Here is a 22,334-nt window from a genome sequence, read left to right as displayed (position 1 = left end):
TTTTTAAATACTATAAATACTCAAGTCTGTACACAGAGCAATATATTCTGGAAATATAAAAAAGGTTTTTCCTTCTATCTGTTTGCATTTCCTCTTCATAACAGAGTTTCTTTCAAATCGCTTCGACTTCGAGTTAGGTGCAATTTGGATAGTAAAATGAGATAAAATAGTTTTAGATTAAAATTAAAAATTAAATAAAATATTATTTAAATATTATTTTTTAATATTATTATTATTTTGAAATTTTAAAAAATTGAATTGTTTATAATATTTTGTATAAAAATTTGAAAAAATTATAATGATGAGATGAGATAAAACACTTTTACCATCCAAACGGCGCCCATTGCATGGGTCTGCCAGACATCCCAACGACAATAAATCACAGGTTTATAAGAAAAGTCACAAAAAAACATAGTAATCATACGTAGGCTACTGCAAGACTGGAGGGGCATAAAGTTATCTTTCCCGAGTGTTTGAACCTGTATGACCTTATATATATATACCCATTTGATTCATTCCTATAATGTCTCATCCAGATGCTGTTTCCCAATAAATTTGTGGGATGAACACATCATATGATTATATGCTTGCCTTTTGCGGGAAACAACAAGAGGCAGTGAAAATGGAAGCAGCGTATTCAAGTAGAAACAATGTCTCAAATACTATCACCGCCAAACCTTCTGTTGTTTTCATTCTTTTTCACATTACAAAAGATCAAAAAGCAACATTCTGAGTTGTAAGAGCTCGTAAATACAACACAATGAAACACCAAGTGTGAAAGATTATAACCAAGCAGTAGATCTAACTAATATATGTACACGCTCCATTTCCACCATGAACAGGAATATATGCTGAAAGCAAAATCAACACCAGATGGTTCTAAAGCTCACTAAAAAAAGGTCCCATTATTCTAGTAAATTGTCAACGATAATTGTCTTTGCTATTATTGAACTTCACCTGCGCCTCCCTGAAGTAACAGCACCCCGTGACCATGATGAAGGCTTATATACGCCAGCCAGCAAGTCAGATGCCGCAGCTGCATTGATTTTCCTTCGCTTGGATTCTAATTCCATCTGTCTCTTAGTGGACATGGAAGACCCAGATGACCTGGGAAAGATTGGAGCAGCTTTGATCAATGCTCGCTTATCCTTTGTGTTTTTGTCAAACTTGAAAGAAAACTTCACATGGGCTGCACTGGCAGCATCTTCTTCAGACGCTGGAAGCAGTCGTATGCCAAGGCCCCTTTTCCTTGAAACAGCCTCTTCTTCAGCAACTCTTTTCTTTTGATTCTGCGAAAATCAGAAAGCGAGGAACAACTTCATTTACAGGTAGAAGAAACAAAAAGATTATTTGATAAGTGGGTAGAGGAAACATGAAAATGAAGAGCCGTTATGAGCTCAGTAGTATACTCTTAGTTGCGCCCGCAGAGCCTTGTTGAGGGCATAGTCATCTGAATGCCTGGCATCAGATACTCGCTGGAGACGCACCAGCACCGGCTCAGCTTCTTTCTTCTTCTGTAAATCTTCTTCCTGGTGTTCAAGACGATAAAATGGATCTGCCAGTTTACCCCTTTCTGGGAAAAGGAGAACCGTGTTAGAATTTTTCTCAATAAACATTACAAACAGCATCCTAAATAGGGGCATAAATATGACATGATAACTAATTAAGCCCTTGTCTTTACATCAAGATTTTAAAAACCATTTATGGTCTACCCAGGAATCGGAAGTGCATAACAATGGGTTCCATAAAAATGCAATTTACTTCGAACGATTTATATAAACAAAATAACTGGGAGAAAAAGATTCCAAGCCAACCTTCATCTGCAGGAAGTTCAAAGGTCTCTGCATCCTCAATGTCAAAGTCCTCGGTCTTCCGTTGGGCCCCACTGATGATCACATACTCGCAATTTTTTGGATCTGTCTGAATAACAATCTCATGCTTACAGCATGCAGACTTCATTGTAAAGCTCCATATCTGAAAGACTCAAAAAGGATATTCAGTGTCAATTGAAAATATTCTGGGCGGAAACACCAAAAAATTAGCTTTCTCATGAGCTTACACTGTGACCAGAAGATATTGAACACTAATTCACAATAAAAAATAAACTTGCTTGTTAAGATAGATTAAATTGGACAAGATGCATATCAGCAGAATATGATGAAAAGTAATCATGTGTCTATTTGTTTGCTTTCATCTTCAAAATAAAATCCATGATTGAACATAATCCTTAATCTGTTCACAGTCCTTGCATTCCTGTATCAGAGAGAAGTACCCATGATCAATTGCAAAAGATACCTTTGTCGAATAATAATTTCCCACTTGCTTTTTCTCTGCATTGAACCTAACACCCTTAGCAATCATAGAATTGCATCCACCACACCATATATTAAAGGGCATCTCGAACCTGGAAGCAAGGGAAAAAACAATTGAGAGTTGGCAAAATAAAGAGAGAAGAAAAACAAAAGATAAAACTTGATAAAGAGATGAAAAAGACAGAGATCAAGGAAAAAGAGCCCGAGTCTGATACAGAAAATCTTAAGCCTAGAAAGGCCTGCAAAGAGAATAGGGTGGGAGGCAAAACTCTTGTTGTCAAACACCTGTTTCAAACAGAGGCTTAAGCCTACAGAAAGACCTTCAAAGAGAAGATGGTGGCAAGCAGATTCTAAGCCGTCGGGGTTTACCCTTTTCCATTATCAGACAAAGTTTACAAGTCAGTAAACCATATACATATCTTTACAAATTTAAGCTTTTGAGACAGGCATGCCATTGGAAACTTGAGAAAATGCATCACCTTATAATCAATATGCCTTGGTCTATTTTCCTTGCCCTCTCTCTCAACGCATGTTGACCATGAAACTTGTTCAAAGAACCCTGAAAGAAGAACATTTGTGACAATTTAAATAACTCATGCATCATCAAAAGCTATCTAATAATGATATAGAGCAACCACTATTAAAGTATACCTGGCTTGGGGTCCATTCTGGAGGATAGTAAAAATTGTCAGCTCTAGCAGCTGCAAGTGAAGACTGCAGAAATCCAAGCAAAGCAAGTTTAGCACATTCAACGAATTGATAAGATGCTTGAGAAAAGTTTTAAAAATACTCAGGAAACACAAAAGAATCATTTGCAGTCCAAGGAATGACTAGAATATTACGATTCAAAGTCATGCAGGAATTATGATATCCCAGCACTTTGTTCAAAAGCAAAATTGACAATGGGAGTAAAGTTTCTTGGGAAATAAAATTTGAGCAGCATTCCTGCTCCCATAAAAATGGGATGGAGGATGAGATCGTGAGCTCAATATCTATTGCTTTGTGTAAATTAACAAGTTAGAGAGAGAGAGAGAGAGAAGCACCATACCACTCCACATTATACAGAGTGGAAAACTATCATGTAAGTGCCGCATAATGTTCTATATGGAAATGTAGAAAACAATTTCAAATAACAAATTCTATCATCTATTCAGAGGTAATGGCTGTAAACACTTCTAACATTTTACGATGGATCTCGCAAAAGTAAAGTCAGCTAATTGTAAATTTCTCTAAAACCATCACACACCTAAAGAAAAATCCTACTATATCTAAATTGCTTCCCATTTCATAAGATGAGTCTCGAAGGGCTATAGAATATTCCTGTATACTTGGGCCATGCCTATTTACTCGTCTTAATAAAATTTTCTTATAAATTTTTTTATCGATAAAAATTGGCTATAGAAAAATTTCTTATCTATTTACTTGTCTTAATCTATTTTTTTCTTATCTATAAAAAAAAGGGCTAGACCAACAATGACAAGATAATTTAAACCATTCAGAAAAGATTTCTTTGGTTGGTAGAAGAAGAAGAAGAATGACACTCCAAACTCAATGTTTTCAAGCATGTTGCATCTTCGGAAGATAATTCTCAGCTATCGTTCAAAAATGAACTCTGATGCTACCACAGCCAAAATCATCTAATCAATTCCAATCACATGGCTGTGAAATCAGAGGATCCAGAACATTCAGCGTACAAATAATACCGTAACCGCAAGTGTGCTCTCAAGCATACATCTCGTGTAATTTACCCGATCATCTCCAATAGAAAGTTAAAAAATTCAAGTTATAGAACAAAAGTAAGGGACTTATTGATTATGACTTTTTCCCAATCATTCGAGCTCTAATTAATCCGTATCAGATCGGCTAATCCCTTTTTTACTCATGAAAACAAATCAAACCGTTAATTTATATTAAATTAAAGAAATAATCAAAATTCCAAACAAATAAATGAAGAAAACCCCAAACGAAACGCATCTAAATCCAAAACCTAGGAGTCTTTGAAATAAATAAAAAACCCTAACATGTATTGTCATCTTGAAGAGGAATTTAATAAGAAACAACAGCTACTGCAACAAAATCGATAAGAATCAAACGAAACAACCTAGAAATATTAAATGTAAGAAAGTAGAGAGACGAAATTTGCGTACCATCTTCGGAGCTGTTGTTTCTTCTTCTTCTTCGAATGATCAGTTTTCTGAGAGATTTGGATTCCTTTTTCCTGATTTTATAGGATGACCGGCGTCGTATTTCTCTGTCAAATGATTGGGCCAAGAGTACGATTGGGCTGGGTTTGGGGGGGGGGGGTGTAAATGATTATTGGGCCGAATCAAGCAAGATCAACCGAAATCTTTATGTGGACTGTGATGTGGACCCTTCACTACCTTAGCAAGTTTCACTTTAAGCATTTTTAGCTGGGCAAAACGTTAGTTATATTTTGCTATCCTAATTTTATTGATAAGCATTCACTATAACGAAAAAATACTTTATATAAAAAGAAGTAATGAGGTTAAAGAATAAAACCAAGGGGTAGAAAATTATTATTAAGTCAATAAATAGTAAGAGAGCCAAATTCCACATGATAAGCACAATAACACTTAGGGGTGTAAAATTTTTGCTACAAACCAGAAAAATCGACTAGACCGAAAATTTGTTTGGTCAGTTTCGGTCCTCTATTTGTGAGACCGAATGAGTTTTGGTTCGGTCCCGTGGTGGAGCTTTTACCTCTGTCGGACCAACCAAACTACAAATATATATTTTATAAATTATATATATATTAATTTATATAGTAGTTATATAAGTGAATTATGTAATTTTATATTATGAACAATATAAAATATATAATTATTAATTAACTAACATCAATTAACTAATATATAATTATCAATTTTGATAATTTGAACAACTTTTTTTAGACTATTTTTAAGTAAAAAATGTGTAAATAAAGTTAAATAGTTGTGTTATTCAAAATTATAAACATTGCGGACTTTTTTATACTAATTGGCCGAAAGTACACATTGTAGCTTTTTTGTATACTTCAAGAATGATGGGTTTTTTTTATATGATTGGGCCCCCATTGGAAACTAGTCAAAAGCGATATGGACCGATAGCTAACGGTCCGGTCCCGTTCACTAGGGGTGATTGGTTCGATCCGATCCAGGAAAATGATGGACCCCTCCCGGACTGAACTGATTTACACCCCGCAATAACACTAAAATGATAGCTTAAAACAAGATCCAGCTTCACGTAGATAATTCTGCAAAAGTTTTAGTATCCAAACCTATAAAGTAAGATAACAATTTATGATAATGTAAAACTCTCCCACAACCTATAGGCCTAGGATTGTCTTTAGATACTCCATCAATATTCAAATTCGACAAACCAAGACAGAGTGGAATCCACTTGACCAATAAAAGCTTTTTAGACCTAACAATAGTAACATGAACATAGGAAGACCCCAAAATGGAGATATTCGAGCTGGAAACATGAGTCTTAGGCACTGTTTGGATGTTAAGAGTATCTTAGATTATTTGGGAATAGTAGTGAAATAGTAGTTAATAGTAGTGAACTATTTGTGAATGATAATGAAGTAGTTTGAGAATATATGAGAGCAGTTGTGTTCCCAAACAAACCATTAGGCTTAAAATGTAATATTAATTATATCTGATTCCCAAGTTTTCCATTAGTTGTTTTAAGCTTTTAGTGTCATTTTAGTTTAATTGAGATCATTCTAATTGATATCAAAATATAGGAGTTGCAAATGCCTTACTAGTAATTAGCATCGATTATACGACGATGCAAGATTGATTTGAGTGTCAGTTTTGCTCATGTTATTTTTCTCCTTAAATGAACAAAATAGTTTTACAAATATATAGTAATAGTTGGTTGTTGATGTCATGTTTCACAGCTTGAGCAACTCCACAGCAGCCCAGTTCGTCCACCTGGAACTATGAAGAAATGAGAGTTTCGAGATGGTGGGGGACACCTCCGAGACCAAAGTTAGTATCCGATCTCCTTATAAGGACTATAAAATCAAAGTATCAAAAAGTCTGAACCCCTTCCCTTGTTGAGGGAGGGGGTATATATCCTGGTTGGGGGCAATCCTTGGGAAAGGAATTGTGGATGTATCGCTTTGTACTTAGGCCGTGTGTCCCTACCAGCTCCTTGTTGTGCAACAGATTTGCTAGACTTGATCATGGCGACCACCAACAACCCAAGGGGCACGTCGTGGCGTGCCTAGCCTCAGGCTTCATTAAATGCAACGTGACTACCTATCGTGGTATGCCCGTTTTCGCCCTTCATTAAATGTGACGTGGTCCTGGTCAGATGCGTCCACTCCTTAGGCCTGTCCAAATGCCAAGGTTCAGGGACAGAGATTGTCCTTGACCTCGCACGCTGTGGCTGTAGGCCAGTAGTGTCGTTAAACAATTCTGCCTTCCATCTTTTGGCCAGCACGTGTTGCCTGATTGTTTCTCCTCTCAGACCTCCTAGGCCGATCTGGTCCAGCCCACCCCTTGTTTTCGAGCCCTAGAACTGCTCGGGCCTTGTGGGCCAAGCCTATTTGTCTTGTCTCGGCCCTAGGGATTACTCCCCTCAAAATACCCCACAAATTTCGAGCACACACGTGTGGTGAGAATTCAAAACGTCCTTACTGCGTCTTCGTCAGGCACGTACTTGCGATCATTAGCGCCTGAGGGCACCTCGGACTTCCCGACGGTTGGATTTGGTGGGGGCATCTCCCCACCTTCTGTGCCGTGCATTGGCCCGTGCCTTTTACGCACCCGACATGGAGTTCCTTGAACTTTTTGTGCCTTTCGTCTTCACTTCCTCCGCCATCTTCAGTCGTTACCATGGTCCCAAAAAGTTCTTCCAGCGCTAAACCTTTGTACTTTGCCGGGAGGAGTTGGGAGTCGTCGGTCTCCCATGATGACCTCTGTGCGTTTAGGGAGAAGTAAAGCATCCCTGCATCGGCGGTTCTAGAGGTCCCAGAGGTCGAAGGTGAAGGTGGGTCGGGTGCCTCCCCCGCTTCCCCAATCATCTTGACTTCTTTAACTTCATGTCTTAGCTCTCGGGTGTAGCATTCCTGGGCTAGCACCCGCTCATCGCGGACCTCTCCCACCCTTAAGTCCATGGGAAACTTCATCTTGAGGTGATAGGTGAGGTTATCGCTCTCAGGTTGTTCAAGGTCGGGCAGCCTAGTATTGCATTGTACGAGGATGGAGATTTTACTACTAGAAGGTCGACCATCATGGCTGAAGTCCTGGGGGCCTTCTCGTCTAGGATAGAAAGCATGATAGCCCCTATAGGCTAGACGATGTTTGCCCTTGAAGCCCTTGAGCGGTGTCGGGGCCGGGCGCAGTCTGTCCAGGTGGATCCCCATCCTGATAAAAGCTTCCCAGAATAGGATATTCACTGAACTGCTATTGTTGATGAGGACTCTTCGGGTAGTGAAGTTGGTGATCTGTACGGTAACCACCAACGCATCGTCATGGGGGTGGAGGAGGTCTTCCTCATCCTTCTCACTAAAGGTTATCGTTATTCCCCCAACATGCTTCCTGGTGCCAGTTGCTGTTGTGAACACCTCCTTGTATTGGGCCCTTCGAGCGTGGTCCCTCCTAGCCGATGAGGTGGAACCTTCTTCAGCGTATCCTCCTATGATCATGAGGATCTCACCCACTGGACTGTTTTCCCTCATTGGGCTCCGGCTTCGCTGGCTTTTTCGGGCCTCTCTCCCAGGCCTTCATCTCCTTGGGCTCTCACTCTACTAGGCCCTCGGATGACCGTCCTCACGGCGTTCCTGTCTGTCAGCCGTCAGCCGTTGCTGGGCTAGTAGGCCCTCCAACGCCTCCTTCCTTTGCTTCAAGGTATAGTAGTTCTCAGTACTGTGCTGGTCTGTCAAGTGGTAGGCGCAGTACTTACGGCTCTCCTGGCCCCTATGTGGCTCCTTCCGCCGACTTGGGGCTCATTTGTCTTCTATGGCCAAGCTCATGTGTGCATGGGGCCCGTCGTGCGCCTGAGCCGACGCTTTACCCCTTCTTTTGGCCTCTTGTGCTCCTTTTTTGCCCCCTCGCAGTTTTGACCCGCCCTTTTGTCCAGCGGCCTTCTTGTACGCTTGCTCTAGCTCGGTCCTCCGGGGAGCCATCAAGGCCTTAAGGGTGTCTTTAGCATTAATGAAGCCATCGGCTCGGTTCATAAACTCCCTTAGTGTTGTGAGGGTTCTCCAGGCTATCTTGGTCATGAATGGATTCTGGGGCCAGATCCCCCCAACAGGGCTGCCAGGGTGATCTTCTCATCCTGGTCGTCTGTGGTCATACACTCCCGATTAAACCGAGAAAGCTATAATTTCAAGCTCTCATCGTCCCGCTGCTTCACTATCATGAGGTAGGCGGTCAGGCGTCTCCTCTTCCGGCTCGCCATGAACTGCGTTAGGGAGAGACAGACCAGCTCGGCGAAGCTGTTGATTGTATCGGGTGGTAAGTATCCGAACCAAGCCCTCGTCGCCCCCTTCAATGTGAGCAGGAATGCTCTGCAGGTGACTTCTCCTGGGAATCCATGCAGGGTCATGTGGGTCTTGAATGTTTTCAAGTGCTCTAGAGGGTCCATGGACCCGTCGTATGCATCCACTTGCAGAACTTTGAATATCGGGGGGAGAGGAACCGCCATGACTTCGGTGCTATACAGCAGGTCTGTGCTAGTGAGCAGTTGTTCCACTGAGGACGACGTGCCTATCCATTTGGCCATTTCGGCATATTTATCCCTGAGCTCCCGGAGCTCGAGGTGCATTATACACCTCTCTTCTTCGGAGTTGTTCCTCCAAGATTCACTGCAATTTAGCTTTCTAGCTAGGCTCATCTCCCTCCAATCCCACTTCGGTTCTCCATAGAGTGGCATTCTCCTAGTGGAGAGCCATTACCTTTTATATAAGTTTCTGTATGGTTTCACTCCTCTCATTGGCCCTTGCTTCCATCGCTTCGAATTGTTCTTCTTCTTGTCGTGATGCTTGGGAACGTGTGGTTGTCGGCATGCAAAGGACACGTTACTATAGGAAAAAGGATCTCACAGACGACACCACTGTTGATGTCGTGTTTTGCAGCCTGAGCAACTCCAAGGTGACCCAGTTCATCCACTTGGAACTATGAATAAATGAGAGATTCAGGATGGTGAGGGATATCTATGATACCAAAGTTAGTATGCGATCTCCTTATGAAACTATGAAATCAAAGTATCAAAAAGTCTAAACCCCTCTCCTCGTTGAGGGAGGGGGTATATATAACTGGTTGGGACCAATCTTTGGGAAAGGGATTGTGGATGTATCACTCAATACTCAGGCTGTGTGTCCCTATTAACTCCTTGTTGTGCAAAAGATTTGCCAGACTTGATTGTGGTGATCACTGACAACCCAGGGGGCACGTTATGGCGTGCTTAGCCTCAGGCTTCATTAAATGCGGCGTGGCTCCCTATCGTGGCGTGCTGGTTTCCGCCCTTCATTAAATGCGGCGTGACCCCGATTAGATGCGTCCACTCCTTGGGCCTGTCTAGATGTTGGGATTCAAGGACAAAGATTGTCATTGACCTCGCGTGTTGGGCTTGTCGGCCAATAGTGTCATCAGACAATTCTGCATTCCATCCTTTAGCAAGAGCATATTGCCCGACTGCTTCTCCTCTCGGACTGACTTGGTCCGGCCCACCCTTTGTCCTCGGGCCCTAAAACTACTCGAGCCTTGTGGGCCAGCCCTCACTTATATAAATATATATATATATATATATATATATATATATATATATAACGATTGCATCTTCCCCAGTACGTACGTACCGTACATTAAATTTGTTGCAATTCCTTGTACGTACCCAATCATGCATCATATGTTGCAGCACCTGTAGAGAGACAGAGAAAAAAATTCAAGATGCTAATAATAAGCACAATCATACATAATTCAAGGTTTGACAATCGATATTAATTATTCTCCCTTTTTTTTTTTTCTTCCTTTATTTCTAAGGAACTTTCATTGGAAAAGGGTCTACATCTCTCTCTGTCTCTCTCAATAAATAAGCATAAAAAGGTTCTCTCAATTGTTTCACATGGAAGGCAAAAACACACAGATTTCAACCGTCCTTCATATCTTATATCAGTACTTCATTACATTAATATTCAAGCTGTCAAACAACGAAAATATTCCATCTACTACTGCAAACTCATCTCCCCTTATTTGAGTTTAATTTCCTCATTAATTCATTGCTAGATAGCCGCTCCATGCTTCCTCTCCTTATATACCCTGATCTTCCTTCTTCTCCTCCTCCACCATGGCCTTGAAACTCCCTCAATTAATTCTCATTCTTCTCCGGTTCTCTCTCTTCTTCTTCCTGTTTCATGAATTCTACCGCTTAAAGTACTCCAAGATCATCAACGACAAACACATCGCCACCAATATGAGCCATTCGTCATCATCGCTCTCTCCTCACCCTTTGATCAGCAGCAGAAAAGTTCTAGCCAGCAAATTTGACTTCACGCCGTTCGTAAAACAACATCAACGACGACATGATGATCAGCAGCATGGGCACCACCGGAAACGTTCAGCTAAGGCGCAGCAGGAGCCGGCTGGTGAGAGCGAGATTGATCCGCGTTATGGGGTTGAAAAGCGTCATGTCCCCACCGGTCCGAACCCATTGCACCATTGATCATGATTTCTCAGGTAGTGACCGCCACCTATGAGATCAGAAAAGAAATCAAATGGATATATACTGGAAGCAGCTTTAATTCATTACTTGTATGAAGATTTTAATTAAATCCTTTTGCTTTTCTTCTTTCTTTATGATCAGGAGAAAAAAAGAAATTCAGTTTATATATATATATATGTGTGTGTGTGTGTGTGGATATATAATATTCATCGTACGTACGTGTATATACAATATGATAACAGAGAAATAAGTTTGAGCTTTGTACATGTAATTTCATCATGTCATCATTATAGAAAAGGAGAAGATATATAGAAGATACATACATATATATAAATATATATATACACATATGTTTCTAGGTAGGTTTCTAATTAAGTTAATAATTAGGATGATGATCATGCTTAATTAAATTGAGCAGCAATGTAGTAATTGATGATGATTATTTTTGATTGGTTTCAAAGAAACATGAGTAGCTGCAGCATATTTTCAGCTGCAGCATAATTATCAAGATATTTATTAATGATCATCAGGCAATTGATTAGTACTAGTACTGTAAAAAGCTTTTTGCTTTCTTAATTAATTCATGAAGATTAATAAAAAGCTGCCAGTGTTCATTCATAACACGTGAAGGGCACGTGAGATCATGAGTCCTGTTTTAAATTTGGTTGCATGCACCGACGCCCACATATATATGAATTATAAATTTATATATATCTATCTAGCATGCAAAAGCCAGTACTCATGCTATATATATATATATATATATGCATGCTAGTTAATTAGAGGAATTAAGTCTACGTACGTACATGATGATGATAAAGAAGATGATCACATGATCAGTGACGATTTCATTACATGTCTAGCTTACAACTAATTAATGTATTTATTTTGATTTTTTTAACGATCGAATTCATCTCATTAATTGTAATAGTAGTACCCCAATGTACTTGTGAACATGGGCCATGTCCGTACATAAAGCATAATTCAGAGCTCTGGATCGATCGATTATATATATATATATATATATATATATATATATATATATATATATATATATATATAGTGTGTGTGTGTGTGTGTGAAGTGCGCCTTAATTTGTGATAAAACATGAGCTGGTTAATTGATGACAATTTGCCATTATATATGCCCATCATCGAGATGCATGCGCGCATGGGTGAGGGAATTATATATCTCATGTGTCGTCTGTCAACAGTACTACTATGCATGCATGATCTGATCTATATATAATCTGAGGAAGCTAGCAATATTCATGTTAACTAATCCACAGAAATTTAATGAAGTACGTACTTACGTCAAAGTTGTTAATGTTTGTTTTTCCCCTCTAGCTGCATGGTCAACACGTATCATGTTTTGATGTCAAACGTACGTACGTACAACCTTTTCGTGATCTGATCTAGCTAGCTCGATCGATCTTGCGCTTGAAAATCTGGACATTCAATTTTCTTTTCATGCTTTCGTATAAAATTAAATCGGTATGGCCGAGGAAGCTAGCTAGCTAGGGAGAAATCAAGGAAAGCCTAATAAGCAACATTTAATTTGGAAGCGGCCTCAAATGATCAGTGAGTTATAACTTTGCACCACATGATGCGCGCGCAGGATGGCCGTGATCAAGAAGATCATGTTCCCCATCTCATGCAGTACGTACTAGAAAATGGGGCGCATTAGTCTTTTTAATGCTAGGAAGAAAAAGGAGTACTCCCTGATGATGATCTTTCTAGGCCGACACACATAGCTATAATTCTGTGTGTTTAATTTGGAAGTAAAAAAGATCCCAATGAGATTGTTTATGATGGATCATCCGGGAGCGGGTACTACATTTTGTGGGGGCCGGGGGATAGGGTTAGGGTGTTGAATTTCATGACCCTGCTGCACTGAAACATCATTGTCTTCCAAGTGTTTACATGATGAGGTGTATGTGAAACTAGTTTATAATTATAAAGAGATAGTACCGTCCATAGTTCAAGTATACGCACTTCAACCAACCAGCAAGCAAGCCCTTTTTCCCCGTCGAGGAAAATAATAAGTGGGGGGCAAAATCTTATCTTTTTATAAACTCCATCATTAATTTTTTTTTCCCCCCAGCTTATATATATATATATATATATATATATATATATATATATAGATAGAGCTCTTTATTAAGTTATCATATTATACTATTGAAATTAATGACTCTATTCAGGCGCGTCATGCAAATCAATCCGTCCGTCACATCAAACCCCACCAGCATCAAATAAACCAAGTTGGAATCCAGCCTCATTTGAGGATTGAGTTTATTAAGTGCACCACGTATCTAATTTGTAAAAACTCATCACCTTCTTTCAGAGACATTAATCTACAAATTACATGTACAGCATGCACAAAATATTTAAATTAATCAAGAAGAATGAAAAAGTTATGATCAAATCATGACAATGCGTTTTGGAGCTTGACGATGATGGATCCGGCCCTTTGATTAGATAGAGAGACAAAAACCTGCTCAATTGTAGTGAAAATGAAATGTGTGAGAGATATCATGAGCTAGGGGGGAGGCCGGCACACGTAATTCTCGCGCCCCTAACAGGCATCCTCTTCTGGTATTAATTACTCTATTCCAACTACACAATGTGATGCACCAACTTAATTAGTGCAATGGATGGATGCACTGCATATATATAGTTGCAACTATCTCTTGGATCTAAGCCTCCCAACTACTCCATGTTCCCCTTTATAAGTTTATTATGAGCTAAGAAATTAAACTAGCAAATAGTACTACTGTATATTTTCACAGCCATACCAAGAAGGGATTTGCCGACTCGATTATTTTTCGCCAATAATTATAAAATTTCGCTGCGTGCTGACATCTTTTGAAAGCAACACATGAAGGATACGCATCATCAAAGGGCAACATCAACCTAGCTAGTGCTGTCAAACTAAACGTATAGTAAACATCATCAAACGATTTTGATCAGAGAGAATAATTAAAGGTATTAGTTAACTATCTGGGAATGGATGGATAGAAGGATGGGCCACCTTATAATGAAAAAGTGATATACACACACACACACACACAGAGTACTTTGATGAATTGAATATGTGCACAAGTACTTCACTTTCGGTTAATCTTGGAAGATATACAAGCATCTTTACTCTAGCCAATATTTATTTAAAAGGTTCAAAGGGGAAGGTGGGCAACTAGCTAGAAGAGACTTTGGGTAAAGTGTCCAGACCATGGGAAGATTTTCAGTCAGGTAAGGGAAACAGTTAGACCTAGAACGCAAGCTTTAACTGAGTTACATCATCAACGATCTCATTATCTATTATTAAATAATAATTAGTGCTCCAAAGCAACATTATTACTTCTCATATGTGTTTTTATTATCATATAATATATCATAGATCAATTAAACGTATAAAAAATAATATTACTAGTTTTATTTAAACTTATTGTAATTACAACATAATTTTCCAAAGCACAAAACTTTGTTCTTATTAAACTATATCATCTGCTGCTATCTCATTATATGTTATTAAATGAAAAGTATGCCTATAAAGCCACATCATCCACTCTCCAATTACCAATGTTTTTGGAGCAGGCGTTTGATGGTGCATTACAAGAATAGTTTCCCCCACCGAGGACAACAATCCCTTGTCAAGCTGTATTGGGCATGCATGATTATGAAATTTTGACAATAAACTATCTCCAAGATGCATTTGGAGAAAACATTAAGAGAACTCCTACGTAAATTTCACAAATCACAAATATGAGTATTCATCTAAACAAAGGATTCGTGGCACTATATATTGATGAACCATATTAAATAATAATATGAATAGTACGTAACTACACAACTCTCAAATTTTCAACTCTTTTTTGGCAAAGAATGAATAACAACTTGACAGTTTCCATCAATTCGGATGGGTTAACTTAGAAACCAAGCACAATTGTGATGGCATTGTTTTATTGCTCCTTTGATGCCCTTTGGTAAGCATATAGATCGAAGTTATAAGATGGTTCTTTTTTGTGTCTTCAATTGAACTGGTTAATGTTGTTGTACAATGTCCAATATATATAACATTTTTAGCACATGGAAAAAGAAAATAAAAGGAGAGAATTCAAATGGAAAGAGAAAAATACTCATGTTTCCTGCTTAATGCTTTCTCCTACTTGTATGGATACGGCTTCTGAGTTCTTCAAAAGCCTCCATGCTTTCTGCATCGAAACCTCCCGCAAACTGAAAACAGTTTCAAGTCAATGTTACAATCTCATATTTCCAAGGAGTTGCCAATTTTCATATTGTTATTTTATATGAAATTAGATTAAAGACGACAGGGTAAAAAAATTAAGAAAAAAAAAAGATATGCTATTTATTTGGAAACGTCCTGCAACATTGAACACTGTAGAGATTCAATCAACCCATGCATTGCAACATTTCCAATTTTGGCTACCTGATCAAATAATTTAGATGATCCAGTTCTCTAGATCTTTATCGGCCAAGTGTACAATCAGCATTACCATATAGAGAATATAACATACCTGATGAACACAGAAAGCGAAATGCACGCCTTGTAGAACCAAAAACTCTCTGTTTGGCTCATTCTCAGGTTCGTTCAATGCATCAAGTTCTGATACTACACGTTTCATGTACTTCCTTGCCAATTGAACAGATGACAGCTTTATCTGAAGTGGGGAAAATATTATGACACCAATCTGTAGTGTAACACATGCAAGGAAAAACACGACTGCACACATTTTTCTGCATTTCCAAGGGTAGGAAGAATATATTTTATCTACAATAGATATAACAGATACAAATAACTTTTTGCATCAATGGTTTTTTCATTTGTCATGACAAATTAATGTAGGGTGGAAAATATTTCCTATTAATGATAATATATTCCTATCGAGACATTGGTAGTTCAATAATGAAAATAACTTCTTGTATAAAGATTATGAAAAAGAAAACCCCACAATCAACAGGAAAGAGTTTTTTCCTTCATTCTATGCCCTACCTTGCCAACAACTCCGGAATCTAACAACCAATCAACCGGAATTCCAAACTCCCTGTATCGTGAAATAGCCATGTCCCTTGTACATAAAAGAGCATATACACTATTTTCCATTCTGTCAAAATATTAAGAGAGCAGATAAGAACATACATGAAAATGGGAATTAGGAAGTCAGGGTTTAAAACAAAAAAAAAATTATCTGCCAATAGTCTATTGCTTCAATAAAATATTTTGGGCCAAAGTACAACTCTTAATTAAAAGATGAAAGTATGACAAATTCTCCGCATAGAAGATCGATGGCAATTTCAAATGACTTTTCAAAAGGGTATCTAAACTATGTAGCCATCCCAGTCCTAAAAGCAAATAAGTGAGAATGAACATTCTTACTTCTCTAGCAATGAATACATCTTCTTCAGAGCATCATCACATGAAAGCTTGGGATCATCAACAAAAGGGGAGACTTGCTTCTCTAGTTTCATCAGGTCCTGGTATTCAAAAGCTGCCTCTCTTAATGCATCGGCTTTCCCCTCAGGCCAATCGAAGTGCTTGAGGACTGCCCGTTCGTCAACCTTACCATAGAGAGGCAAGGAAACAATTAATTATAAACAGGTCTCCAACAGCTATAGAAATGTGTGTGGATTGTTCACAGGGTGAGTTGGAGCACATGCTCCCACAGTTGTGGATATTGAGAAAGTATGGGGCTTGCTTATTGGGCATTTCTTTCAGAAGTAGAGGAGAGCTGATGTTGGAAACCAGTGTTCAAAAGGCTCGATGTTATGATTTAGCTATGGCATACTTTGTATTTTTATCGGAATTGTAATGGTCCCTTTCTAGCCTAGAATCTCAGGTATCTCTGACAGAAAGGGAAATACTAGGCAATGGAAACTTTAATGCATACCAAGAAAGAGAGTTCTTCGTCAAGCCAGTTTACAAAAGCCACAAGATCATCCATGTTGGTAAAGGAAGCTGCTTGGACATCAGTTGCCAATGAAATGACAAAATCACCTTGATTTTTCACATCAGCTTTCACCTGGATCCAGTGCATGCATTTTGAATTTATTATAATGTGTGAAAACCGCCTACACTTAATGCTAAAGATAAGAAGAAAATGAAAATAAAGAGAAATTTAACCCACAGCTAAGAGGAATGATGATCTGTTCTCGATCTCCCTAATCATGTTGCTCCTGGCATCTGATGTATTAGATGTTGAAGAAAATAATGATGGTGTGTCCTTCTTTGCCTCTTGTTTCATCAGTGTCTGATAAAATTCAACTCGTCCAGGAACCCGGTGAACCTTATCACAAGTCCCTCCCCCTCTTGGTAGATTTCCAGGTGAAGGAGGTGGCTTAGGTGGTCCACGAGGTGGTGGTGGCGGCAGAGGTGGGACACCAGGTGGAGGTGTTGGTAGAGGCACTGCAGTTGGTAGTTCGCCTCGAGGATTTGGATTTGTGCTGGCAGAAGAACCTCCAAATGGCTTGGGAGGTGCCTGAGGCATCCTAGGAGGCCTCTTCTCTATGTCAGCAAGTTTCGTCTTGCTTACTGTTCGAGAATCAATCTTACCATCATTGGATTGGTCGCTTGAATCACCAGCTACAACCACCTTCTCCTTTATTTTAGCAAGTTTTGGCGGCAAAGTTATAGTGCTCTCTCCTTTAACCTTGGTCGTGGGCTCATGTAGATTCAAATTTGACTTGTCAACAAATTTATCTGCTCTTGCTTGCTCAGCCCTTTCTTTAATTTGCTTCTCCCTCTCTAGGACCAACTTATGCCTGTCTTTATATGGAGGATATTTCTCATCTAGAACTCCTTCAACTGATTTAGAAATCAAGTGGAATGAAGTTGCAACAGTATTCAGTGAGTCATTTGATGAAGGCCGTGTTCTAATATTTGGGAGAGTTGGAGTTTCAGGAGACTCGGTAGGTTCCTGCTCCATCTTGCCAAAGGTTGTGATAGCCATGTCATCACCTGCATTACTTAGCATTGGGGATTCCAATGGACCCCTTGGTCTCTGACTCATGCTTTCCCAGCTTGGGGAACCTCCTGAGAGAGATCTGGCTGACAGTGAAAGAGCATTCGAATCATCTTTGCTTTTGCCCCATTTCTTCAACTTTTGGATTAAGCTAGGTTTCTTACTGAGACTGCTATATCCATTATTGGAACTATCGATAGAAGAATTTCCAAAGTCCTCACTTCCGGGAGAGGATGGATGGGAAAAGTTGCTTTCTAGATCTGTGTCCCCTTGTCCAAGTTCTGATCCTGAATACTCTAACATCATCTGTTTAGCCTTCTCTCGAGATTTGGGGCTCAGACTCTTGTTGAGATCACGAGCTGATATTTTTCCTGCTGGTGCCTGATAGTTCCAGAGCTCATATCTCAAGCATGCATTGACCCAACGAAGGTACACTAGCTCTTCAACTTCACCAAATCTGTTCATCTGAAGTCCTTCCAGTTGCTTTAACAGGTCCTCATTTGCATGCCTTAGATTATTGACCTCTCTTGTCTTGGCAACCCTTTCACTCTGCAGTGTGAGGTAATGCATAAATAGAATGAATTAAACCAGTCACAAGTACCGGCACAGATTAGAAAGTGTGCTCGATTCATTATTACAAGTATCCTATATCAAGGAATTCTTAAGTTTTCCATCAGGACTTCTTCTAATTCGACTCCTCATTGTGATGAACAAGAAGTTAGCCATGAAAAAAAAAAGTTGGCACAAAGTACAACAATTATTCATAGATGATGCAATATTATGTTTCCGAGTTAAAAACCAAGTAGCTATAATATGATTCTCTGAGTTCACCTAACAACAATCCGCATTTGTTTATTGTAGTATATCACTGTTATCTTGTTTGCAAGTTACACGATAGATTTTAGTATTAGCAATGGATGTCAAGTCAACGTTTGAACTTTAAGGCACTGCAGATGAGGAATGTTCATCTCCTTAAGCGACAGGTAATATCCTAATTACTTCATATCCCATTTGCAGTGTATTTTTGTATCTATTAACTTGATTCATAGAAGAACCCAAGTAAGCGTTTTTGTAGTAGAGGTATCAGAAAAGCAGGAGTAAAGAGCAAATTAAATTTCAGAAGTTTCAGCAACTCAGCCCTTCCCCCACACACAAAAGAAACAAAGAAAGAAAAGTAGATGTGTACATAACAAAGCATCCAAGGGAGCATCATAACTCTGACCTCCGTCATATTGGAGAGAGCTGCTATTTTGGCCTCTGCAGCATCAAGTTTTACAGTCAACTCCTGTTTTTCATGTTGAAGTTCTATGTTTTTCCGCTTAAGCTCCACAACTTCGACCTCTAATTCCTTCACAGCTTTCAGCTTCTTTTCAATTTCAGAATCTTTCTTGACAGCTTCTTCCTCTTTTGCCTGCAAACCAGAAACTTGTTGCTTAAGCAACAACAGCTGACCTTTCATCTGGTTAGCTTCAAGCTGAATCTGCCTTTGCAGTTCCTTGATCTTGTTCCTTGCCACATCCAGCTCCTTCTTTGCTGAAGCTCTCTGTGCAGTCTCTTCTTGAAGCTTTTTCCTCTCAGCTTGCAAAGAACTGATAGTGATATTGAGCGTGCCAATTTCTACTGTCTTGATCTTGAGTTGCCTTTGTAACTCAAGAATATCTGATTCCTGCTCCTTCAATCCATAGTATCCGAGCAATTCACCCTCAAGCTTTACTTCCCTCTCCTCTAATTCCTTAACTAGCTTCCGTAACCGTTCCAATTCGCTTGGATTATTTTCCATTTCAATTTCATATACTTTGCCTTTCTTGGCATCATCAATGTTGTTACCAGGAAATGGACATTCCATATCCCCAGATAAAAGCTCTTCAAATTCAGGCAAAATCTCTTCATCATAAATATCAAGTGGATTGCCATGAGTTCTGTTAAATACACTGCTAATCAATTTACCCTCTTCTTCCTCCTCTTCCTTCCACTGCAGTACAAAGTTACAAAATGCCCACCACGCAAAGTCAGATTTGCTTGGCCACCAAAGGAAATAAAATCTATTTGAAGTTTGGTTATGCACATACGTCCTTCTCTTCGAGTCTATCAGTAGAAGATCTATCCTGGACTTCGTCTCTCCCCTCGTGCTGATGTTGTTCAAAACATGCTTCACCACTTTCTGAGTTCCAGTGTCACCAGAAAATAACTTAAGTTTTAAAGAGAACGAAGCTTACAAGTGAATAGAAGACAAAAACGTGGTCCCTCCATAAGATATCCATCATCACGAGCGTGATGGATAGATTTCTCAGACAACGAAATATGGTTTGAAGAAAGGAAACAACTTCCTTCATGAGACAATTAATTAGTATTGGCAACAAACAATTAGATAATTGATATTCCCACACACAACGCATGCCGATATATGTGTGTGCGCGCGCGTGCGTGTGAATGTGTGTGTGATCGTAGAAATGATTACCTGAACGCTTGACTGCTGAGGTCGACGATCTAGCGGTTTTGTCATTGAGCTGCCTAACTGCAAAGGCCGCAATCGAAGCAGCAACCAGGAGGCCTACTCTGGCTATCATGAAGGTATTGTTGACAGAAAAATCTTTACACTCAACTCATCGATACAGACACAATTCAAAAAAACCCCACTGCCCATTTCCCAAACCCCATCATCAACCCATCAGGCCACTTTGTATGCGACAAGGACATCCAAATTCCGCAATGGCCAATAGAGGTAACAAGACAGGCAGAATACTAAACTAACCTAGTTAGAAACTCGCATTTATACAAAAATTCAGTCATATCCAACTATGGAAATCCCCACACCAGCTTCATCATCGTTAGGTTTATGGAAGGACCATACACGGAGCAACCTTTCTCATATGCACGAAGCGAAGTTCCCGATAAGTAGAATTCCAGCATTGTCATGCTAGAGCTACAGCAACCACCACTACCTAGTGGTCAACCTTTCTCCATAAGGACTCACAAGTCAGAATCTTGGGTCTAAGATGTTTCCACAGTTTCCCAGAGGATTAGGGACAGTTAAAACCAGGCAAATAACATAACTGGAAAAGGATAGCAACTGTAAATTTGAAGAAAAACAGGTGCCGCCCAGTGTGTGCTTGCAGTTGCAGTATCAATATACGGCCGCCGGATTAGAAAATAGTTCTGTGCGTCGTTCTTCGCGAATTTGCAAGTGCTAGTCCAATAAAAATTCCAACTTTATAAAATCAGGCTTAGGTAGATAACAATTTTATCTACTGATCATAATCATCTGATCGAACTGGACCCAAATAGGTTTTGCTTGGAGGAGTAAGATAACATGAGTGTTTATAAGGACACAAGTTTGAACCCCTTTACAGAATACGGGCATTAATGCATTTCCCGCGGATCAAAATCATATATACCTTTCAAGCATAATCGTGTTTTTATCGAAGTGGGCATTCATTCTTGGATCCTAGGGTTGTGTTTGTCTGATTAGTGGGTGTTGGTAAGGGCTTCAGATTAATGGGTCCACCTCGAGGCTTCTGCAACAGCCAACAAGGACGTGCCTGCTAGCTTAATGGACATGAAAGATGGGAAAGTAGATGTTGGTGTCTTTGATGAATGACGTTAAAAATGCTGGATGCAAAGCTCTCAGCAGCTTGTTTAGTGGGCTGGAGCTTTGTAGCAAGGAGTAGAAGAAACAAAATGGTGCTCCAAACTTTAGCAAGTGGCTCGTTACGTTACTTTCGGCTTTTCTCTTTTCTCTAAAAGTTGTTCCCTTGTGGTCTTGCGTTTATCAGGTAGGACGGACGAGCGTATTATCATACGCCAACACTTTCTGAGTCATAAATTTTGAAGACTCCAGTGTCCCAATAGCAGCCAAAGTATAATCCAAAACCCAAGTGACTTTGGGCGCTCTCAAAGTTCCTGCTTCATCTTCGCTACGTCGGAATCATATTAAGGTACAGCTGGGTTTGAGAATGCAAATAGGAATAAAAACAATAGGCAAACTTAAAAATATAATAGCGATTTTTCATAAATAAATAAAAAAATCGTACCTTTTATTTTGGCCGAGCAACTAAAAGGAAGCCAGAAGTTCGAGATATATAATAAACAGGATCCCCAACTAAAGAAGGTTAACTATCAAATTTAGAACCCAACTTAATGTGATCGTTATTAACAAACATACAAGCTCACTCTAGGTGGGGGTCTAGGGTAATACGGTCTTGCAATCACGAGGGTTACATGGGGCGTAAAATTATGACAATACATTGCCTAATCATCAAAACAACGAGACAACTAACGGAAAATCCAACATCATAGAAAATGGAAACCAATTTCCTTGAGAGCACGAATGATCCAAAACAAAAAAGGCCAAAGTGATGGCTGGTATG

The 22,334-nt window shown here is 39.4% G+C and overlaps 3 protein-coding genes across 3 annotated transcripts; 1 reads left to right on the top strand and 2 right to left on the bottom strand.

Moving 5' to 3' along the window:
* Nucleotides 1-663: 663 nt before the first annotated feature.
* On the bottom strand, nt 664-4,551 carry LOC121243200 (coiled-coil domain-containing protein 130-like). Its single transcript, XM_041141279.1, has 7 exons — nt 4,460-4,551; nt 2,964-3,026; nt 2,792-2,871; nt 2,296-2,404; nt 1,815-1,974; nt 1,410-1,573; nt 664-1,289 (listed from the first exon to the last, which is right to left on the bottom strand). Exons 1-7 carry the CDS (start codon nt 4,460-4,462, stop codon nt 954-956), a joined length of 915 nt encoding a protein of 304 aa, XP_040997213.1. The 5' UTR covers nt 4,463-4,551; the 3' UTR covers nt 664-953.
* Nucleotides 4,552-10,613: 6,062 nt separating this feature from the next.
* On the top strand, nt 10,614-10,988 carry LOC121243058 (CLAVATA3/ESR (CLE)-related protein 12). The gene has a single exon (XM_041141120.1). The coding sequence runs from the start codon at nt 10,614-10,616 to the stop codon at nt 10,986-10,988; it is 375 nt and encodes a 124-aa protein (XP_040997054.1).
* Nucleotides 10,989-14,911: 3,923 nt separating this feature from the next.
* Nucleotides 14,912-21,695, bottom strand: LOC121242870 (protein CHUP1, chloroplastic-like). Its single transcript, XM_041140866.1, has 9 exons — nt 20,426-21,695; nt 20,037-20,128; nt 19,190-19,939; nt 17,134-18,516; nt 16,897-17,028; nt 16,386-16,567; nt 16,002-16,113; nt 15,526-15,669; nt 14,912-15,223 (listed from the first exon to the last, which is right to left on the bottom strand). The coding sequence occupies exons 1-9, from the start codon at nt 20,532-20,534 to the stop codon at nt 15,140-15,142; spliced, it is 2,988 nt and encodes a 995-aa protein (XP_040996800.1). The 5' UTR covers nt 20,535-21,695; the 3' UTR covers nt 14,912-15,139.
* Nucleotides 21,696-22,334: the final 639 nt, after the last annotated feature.

This window comes from Juglans microcarpa x Juglans regia, chromosome 8D (genome assembly GCF_004785595.1).
Source record: "Juglans microcarpa x Juglans regia isolate MS1-56 chromosome 8D, Jm3101_v1.0, whole genome shotgun sequence".
Classification (NCBI taxonomy): Eukaryota; Viridiplantae; Streptophyta; class Magnoliopsida; order Fagales; family Juglandaceae; genus Juglans; species Juglans microcarpa x Juglans regia.
The sequence above is the reverse complement of the archived record's forward strand: the minus strand, read 5'-3'. Positions and strand labels throughout refer to the sequence as shown.